Genomic DNA, 7,608 nt, shown 5'->3' on the forward strand with positions numbered 1-7,608 from the left:
GTATCTGAAAATTCTTACAGAGTGCCCAGACCACAGGCTGACCCTCTCCTGATACTGAACAGTTTCTGTGGCTGGTCATATAGGCAACCGAGCAAGTCAAGGTGCCCGTGAGTGACTGCCAGGAGTGACCTGCTGTCCTGGGGACTGCAACAGTGGGGAGCAGCTTTGTGCAACTGCTTGCTGGGCAGGTGGCCCTGGGACCCGCACACCCCACACACACACTCCTCCCTCTGCACCCATCCCAGGTCCCGGACAGGGTCCTTGACGGCTGGCTGGTGCACCGCCCCCCACCCCCCCCTGCCTGGGGCTTGTGTCACAGCTCAGGGAAAGCACCTGGATGACAAGACTCGTCAGACCGTGCTGGCCCCGCAAGGTACACCCTGAGTCCAAAGGCATGCACCTAACTGCTTCACAGCCCCCACGTGGGGACACAAAGCCCTGGGAGGAAACCGGAAGTCATGGGGACCCAGAGTGGGCTGCCGCACTTGGCCTAGGACCAGTTCACAGAGCTGACCGCCTGACCCCTGGCCTTGTCACTCAACCTGACATCTCAGGCAATCTGACCGAGTCCAATGAAACATATGTTTGGGGTGCAGCCACCCTGCCCCTAGTGTCACCTGTTGCTGGGAATAACAGCTCTCTCTTTGGGGGAAACTTTACCCCCTACCCACTATGGCACCTGAAGCAAAGCTGCTGGTTCAGGGGGCTTCCTTCTCAGAGGTTCCCCTACATGCCATCTGGTTCCCCAGGGTTCAACTCAGCAGGGTCACTGGGCTGCGTCTGGTCTACTACTGGGGACACGTCAGCCCACAGATTAAAGATTCTTGGAGGTCCCAAACTCGGCAAAGTGGCTGCCGGTCTCTGGGTTTCTCACAGGTATGCCCATGGTAAGGGCCCTGAAGTGACCCCTGAAATCAAGATGGTGGTGGAGCCCGAGCAGCCCACCTGTTACCAAAGTGGCCAGTTCTTTTCCTACTCAAGACTGTTTGCCAAATAACCAAACCATATTTGATAGCAAGCTGGTAATTTATTCAATAACCAGAGAATGGAGAAGGGAAGTTCATGCTCTAAAGGCATCTTCTTCCTGATTAGGTCTCATGGTGAGGGTTATACGGGGTTAGGGTAATTAAAGGGCTGGTAAGCAAGCTGACTAGGGGTGTTTTAGGGAAGAGGAAGGGGGCTTTCTTGGAATCAGACTGCCACCTCTTTTTTTCCCTTAAATGGGTGCAATTGGATCTGTCAGGGCATAGTAGGTGTTTGGGTTTTTTTTAAGATTTTATTTATTTGACGAGAGAGAGAGGGGCAGAGTGGCAGGCAGAGGCAGAGGGAGAAGCAGATTCCCTGCTGAGCAGAAAGCCCAACACGGGACTCGATCCCAGGACCCTGAGATCATGACCTGATCACCGACTGAGCCACCCAGGCGCCCTTAGGTGTTTTTTGTTATTACAGTGATACGGCAATGTCCTGAGGTCATCTGGAGGGTTAGCACAGTGTCTGAACTGAATCAAACTGGTCCAGAACTGGGTCACTGGGGCTTGCTTGGAGCTTGTGGCTTCTGGCTGTACCTTAGTTTCTTGTGGCAAGCAGCACCTGTAAGCAGGGCGAGAACAGTGGGTTACTGTGGCCTGTTTGGAGCTTGTTAGAGTCTCGAGGGACACGCCCACTGCCCCGACAAGGCAGCTCTGTGCCACCTTCACGGACCTGACTGTGGGGCTGTGAGGGACAAATCTGCATGCTCGTCCTTGGGGGACGGAGGCCTCCTGGCACGGGCCTTGGCCACTCTGGGCAGGCCAGCTGGCTAGACACTGGCCCTCTCTCCAGGTGGCTGGCAGTACCTCAAGGCTGCAGCCCCATTTTCAGGTTGCAGTGTCACTGTCCTCGCCCCATCAACTGATCTATCGCCCTTGAAATTACCGTGTCATGTTTTCAGCTATCCCGTCCCTTTATAGTCTGCCAGTGGCCACCAGCAGTGGGCCCTAGTGAAGGTATTCCAATACTCACCAGTCGTTTGGGTCATAGCCATTCTAGGATGTAGGAAGTGGTATCTCATTGTGGTTCTGATTTGCATTTCCCTAGTGACTAATGATATTGAGCACCTTTGTGTGTGTGCATTGGCCGTTTGTATATCTTTATTGGAGAAATTTCTGTCCAATCCTTTGCCCATTTTTTTAAAAGTTCATTTTTTTTTAGTAATCTCTACACCCAACATAGGGCTCAAACTCATATCCTTCCAACTGAGCCAGCCAGGCACCCCTCCTTTGCCCATTTTGTAAGGTTTGTCTTTTTGTTATGAAGTTGAACATGTTCTTTATATATTCTAGAAAGAAGACCCTTACCAGATAGATGATTTGCAAAAATTTTCTCTCATTCTGTGGGTTGTCCTTTCACTTTCTTCATGGTGTCCTTTGAAACACAAAAAGTTTTTGATTTTGCTGAGGCCCGATTTACATATACATATATATGAAAAAAAATAAAGGGAAACCTCACCAAAATGGAGTCAGGAGCCAGAAGGGGGAGCCATACCACTCCATGGTATTGATTACAGGAAGAATTGTGAATTACAGACCCTAACAAAACAATCCTCAACAGGAGAGTCAACTACAGGCCCCAACAGGTGGTGAACCCAAGAGGTGAACATACAGCCTCCACAAAAAATGGCCCACCCCTGCACCTCAGCCAAGAAGCCCTCTTCACCTGGAACTCTTGCTTCTCTCCAAGGGACTTTAGTTCAAAGCAATCCCTGCCAATGTCCTCCTTCTCCGTAAAATGAAGTTCCTCTCCTTTGTTGGACTGGCACATGGTTTTTCTATAGCTTGCAAGTCCCTAATTGCAATTCTCTGCTATTCCCAAATAAACCCATTTTTGCTGGTAAAATAAGTGACTTTTATTTTGAAGGTTAATACAAATACATTTTTTTTTTGGCTTTTGTCACTTGTTCTTTTGTCCCTAATTTTATGGAGGACAACAGCTGCTCTCCTCGACACCAGCCCTGGGGGCTTAGAAAAAGTTCTTTTATGCTGGAACCATTTCGTGTGCCTGTCACAGGGGTGTAGCCCACGCTGACACAGTCTCCTTTAGCACCGGGTTGGTAATCTGTTTGCATGAAAATGTCTTTATTCTACCCTCAGCCTTGAAATAAACTTTTCTGAGTATTCAATTCTGGTTTGAATTTTATTATTTATTTGAAAAACGTCAGTTTTACTTTTCATTGGTCTGTCTTCTGTCTCCGCTATTTGCAGAACCTGAACAAGAATTCAAACGGAGGCCTGGTAATACATGTCTGAACACCTACGTGTTATAACCAAAAAAATTTAAATACATTTAAAATGTCACTGTTAAAAATTAAATCTTACTTCAATAAACTACATAATCTTGCTGCCACTTTCTTTTTTAAAGATATTTGAGAGTGAGTGAGAGCGAGAGCACCAGCAGGGGGAGTGGGAGAGGCAGACTCTCCACTGAGCAGGGAGCCCGAGGTGGGGCTCGATCCCAGAACCCCGGGAACCAGGACCCCGGCCAAAGGCAGACGCTTAACCGACTGAGCCACCCAGGCGCCCCTTGCTGCCACTGTATTTTCCGTGTCTACGCGCTCCCTTCTGCCGGGACTCGTTTGCACCCTGCAAACCCGGTTTCCGCTGACTTCGCGGGGGTGCCTGCCCCGCAGCGGGCGGGCTGATAGGCTGGAAGCGCGTCCCTGGGAGTGGGGGGGCGTCGGGGCTCCGGGTTCCGCGAGCGGCGCCCTCGGGTCCAGCCCGGAGCCTGGCCTCCGGCCCCCAGGGCTCGTCCCGGAAGTAGGGGAACGAGCCCTGGACGTGGGGGCAAGGGTCGAAGGCCAAAGGTCAAGAGGAGGCACCGGCAGGCCCGGGGGGTAAGAGGCCGCCGGGCCGAGGCGCGGCCGGACGCGGCAGGCCTGCCCTCCGGGGTCTTCCAGGCGGCTGCCCCACGGCTCAGGGTCATCGACGGCCGGCATAGGGCTGGGGGCGCGCCGCAAGGCCGACCCTCCGAGCCCCGCTCCCGCCCTGCCCCTCAGCCCGCCGCGGCCTGCAAGCCTCCTTCGGCTCCCGGACCCTTGGCCCCGCCCCCACCTCGCCACGCCCCCTTCCGGGGCCCGCTGGTCTCGCGATGCCTGCGCCGTCTCGCGGCGCCGGACCGGAGGCGGGCCGGGCCCTGACTGGTGTAGCCGGGGGCGGCTCCGCGGGGCGGGCCGAGCCGTCCCCACAGCGCCATGGCTGCAGTGCGCGCCATGCTGTCCCGCGTCCGCTGCCCGCTGCGCCCCCGGCCCGGCTGCGCGGCCTTGCGCCCCTTCGTCTCGGGTGAGTACGGGACTTAGGGCGCGTGGGAGTCCGGCACCGCGGCCGCCCCCGGGACTCCCGGACCTCACTCCGGGGCCTCACGCCCTCCACCAGCCTGACCCCCGGACCTCACTCCGGGGCCTGACCCTGGCCGCCCCTGGAACCCCCGGGGCTCACCCCGGGCCTCACCCCCTCCATCACCCCTGATCCCGTCCGCCCTCCCACTCCTCCCTGTGCACCCAGGGCCCGGCCCGGCCCCCCTGCTGTCCGGCTGGGCTCACCTTCCAGCACCTGCTACCTCGGTTTGCTGATCTCTGGGGTTAGCCCCTCAGTTGGGGGGACTCATGACTAAGTGCTGAGACCTCTGGCCATTTCAGTGTGGTTGCTGGCGGTGAAATTCTGCGGGGTTTACAGGACTTTCAGAGAATGTGCAGTTGGGCCTCCGGAGTTGGCAGAGGTCCCGTGTTCTGTCCCGCAGTGCCTCCTGCACAGGCCTGCCCACATCCACTGCTTTTCCCAAGTTTGTTTTTCGGACTCTGCCTCCCCCAGCGGCCGGGCCTGTCCTCCACTCAGGTCAGGGCCTCAGGGCCGCAGCGCTCCTGAGGAACTCTGGGCCCTGTCCCTCCCTGAGCTGGGGGGTGGAGTCCCTGCATCCTCTTCCCGCACCCGGGTATCCACTTACCTGCCCAGCTACCAGAGCATGTTGATTTTACCCTAAGTTCCCTTTGCTGACCCGCTTCTTCGGGTCCTGACCTGCAACCAGCAGTCATTTCCTGGGCCGCAGACACCCTGCTGCTAAGCATTTCGCCTGTGTTACTCCCACCAAACCCCCAGGGTGCTCGCAGACACACAGACCTACGGCTTCTGAGGTTACTCTTTCCCTCTCCAGGCTATACCGACCCCGCCCCCCGGGTCAGCAGCCTGCCCCTCCGGCCCGAGGCAGTCACCGTTCCCTGGTATGCCTCCCGCTCTGTTCTGTGCACACTCAGCTTTGCTCCCTCATCCAGCTGGCGTTTGTGGAAGGAACCTATTTACCCATCCCTTGTTTCTGCTGAGTCACAGGATGTCTGTTGTGCAGGTTCTGGGAAGGTAGAGAGTGGTGCAAAGGCCACCGTGAGGCTGAGAGCTGTGTGCTGCTGCCTGAGGTCTGGGCAGCGGACATGTCGGGGTCACTCTGCCCATGACGGGTCTGATGCCTACACGAATGGAAATCCCTTCTTCCCCCAGGTGCTGATTTTCGATACATCATCGCAGAAAAGAAGGGGAAGAACAGCAACGTGGGCTTCATCCAGCTGAACCGCCCCAAAGCACTCAACGCACTCTGCAATGGCCTGATCACGGAGCTCAACCAGGCCCTGGAGGCCTTCGAGGAGGATCCGGCTGTGGGGGCCATTGTTGTCACTGGTGGGGAGAAGGCCTTTGCAGGTGTGTGGGCAGCATGGCAGCAGTCGCCCAGGTGTGCGAGGGGCGGTCTGACTGCGGCATGTGGTATTGTGAACAGACTTACACCTGCGTGGTAGCATCAGAAAAGTTAGGACAACTTGGGGTTAACTTAAACCTAGCGTAAAAAGATACAGGTACTTCTCAGAGAGCCACTCTGCCTGTTTAACGTTCACGCATGCTTTGCCAGCAAAATAAGATTATTCAAAGTGATTCGGGTCCTTGACAATTAGGTTTTGTGTGTGTCCAGGGGTTAAGTGATTGATGAATAAGCCCAGCCTTCCCAATCCAGCTTGCATCTGTTTCCCTCCGCGTCACCTCCATCAACACATAGCATGGCACGTCACCACTGTCCCTGCTGCCCGACTCTGTCCAGGTGGCCAGCACCTCACAGGCCCCTTAAGCATGGGGCTCTGTGTCAGCCATTCCCAGCAGCCCCTGGTGCCTACACACAGTGCACACTCGTAGCTCCCTGCTGGTTTGGGGGTGCAGCAGTAGTGGGGTCTCTGCTCTCTAGTAACTGGGACTCGTTTCCACCCCCAGCTGGAGCTGATATCAAGGAGATGCAGAACCAAACATTCCAGGACTGTTACTCCGGGAAGTGCTTGAGCCACTGGGACCGACTTGCCCAGGCCAAGAAGCCGATCATAGCTGCTGTCAATGGCTACGCCGTGAGTGTCAGACCACGTCTCTTCTCAGCGCACTGGGAGGCATCGGATAACCTATTTTCATTTTGAGAAGGCTGGAGTTTAGTTACAGTCACACCGTTCCTGCCGAGTAATGCCACAGATCCAGGACGTGCAGAGAGGAGGTGCTGTAGGCACAGCTTTTGTTGGCGGGTGTTCCGCTGCCGGCTCTCCCGTTCTCAGCCCTCCTGGCAGTCCCGGTGACTGCTGGGAACATCTCCCCTCTGCTAGGCCCTAGGCCACACGTTGGCTTTTCTGTATGGTTTCAGTGGCTCCAGCCTGCTCTGCAGCTGCAGGCTGACCTCTTCTGCCACCCTCGAGAGCTCGGTGTCCTCTGTGTGGTGTCTGGGTCTCTGGGCACAAGGACACTCAGAGGCCCTGGGGCCGATGGTGGTGAAGCGGTGTGGGCAGCTCAGCTCGTGATCATGTAATAAAGCTCCCTGTGGGTAAGGCGAGGTCAGCCAGTCAGGTTCATTGGGACCACAGTCCAGCCTGCTGGTTCACAAACTCTCTCTGGCTGCTCTCGAACCCCCATGGCAGAGCAGAGACTGTGGGACCCCAAAGCTGAAAGAGTTTGCTATAGGGTCCTTCTCAGAGGGGGGTCGCCAGCATCAGCCAATTGTAACTAACTTAAAACTTTGCATCTCTGTTAATCTTGGCTACGCCCTGGGCCGTGTTCATTTTGACGGGAAATTTAAATAAGCAAATGGAGTAAATTTCTGACTGGGTCCCCTGGCGGCACCTCGTGTTTTGCAGCTTGGTGGCGGCTGCGAACTCGCTATGATGTGTGACATTATTTATGCTGGAGAAAAAGCCCAGTTTGCACAGCCGGAAATCCTACTGGGAACCATCCCAGGTAAAGAGTGAAGATATCTCTAGCTTAAACTCTCCAGGTAATTCTCTAGAATCTGCCCACATCTCAGGAGCTTATCGGCTTTTGCAGTAATAGACAAAAGTGTGTAGCTTACATCTGACGAGGGACCCCGGCTGTGGTATGAGTATTGGCCAGCGGCCGCCTGGCTATGCCCATTGCTCCCTCTGCTGACCAGCACACTAAGCCCCAGGGGCACAGCGGCACTCAGAGAGTGGCCCTGGGGGCCTCGGGTCTGTGCAGGCTGCTCTGATGACAGCCGGATCCTTTGTCAGACGCTCTTAGGAAATGCTGGCCACATACCGCATTATAACTGCAG

General features: G+C 55.6%; 1 protein-coding gene and 1 long non-coding RNA gene across 2 annotated transcripts; one reads left to right on the forward strand and one right to left on the reverse strand.

Annotated features, from left to right (window-relative positions):
* Positions 1-1,007: 1,007 nt before the first annotated feature.
* On the reverse strand, positions 1,008-4,079 carry LOC145719841 (uncharacterized). The gene is made up of 3 exons (XR_014142639.1): positions 2,488-4,079; positions 2,337-2,403; positions 1,008-1,590 (listed from the first exon to the last, which is right to left on the reverse strand). It is a non-coding gene; the product is annotated as an uncharacterized LOC145719841 (long non-coding RNA).
* Positions 4,080-4,174: 95 nt separating this feature from the next.
* Positions 4,175-7,491, forward strand: LOC145719840 (enoyl-CoA hydratase, mitochondrial-like). The gene is made up of 4 exons (XM_081811439.1): positions 4,175-4,313; positions 5,520-5,717; positions 6,276-6,403; positions 7,175-7,491. Exons 1-4 carry the CDS (start codon positions 4,226-4,228, stop codon positions 7,283-7,285), a joined length of 525 nt encoding a protein of 174 aa, XP_081667565.1. The 5' UTR covers positions 4,175-4,225; the 3' UTR covers positions 7,286-7,491.
* Positions 7,492-7,608: the final 117 nt, after the last annotated feature.

The sequence above is a fragment of the Leptonychotes weddellii genome, unplaced genomic scaffold (genome assembly GCF_054177405.1).
Source record: "Leptonychotes weddellii isolate Sample4059 unplaced genomic scaffold, ASM5417740v2 HiC_scaffold_7635, whole genome shotgun sequence".
Classification (NCBI taxonomy): domain Eukaryota; kingdom Metazoa; phylum Chordata; class Mammalia; order Carnivora; family Phocidae; genus Leptonychotes; species Leptonychotes weddellii.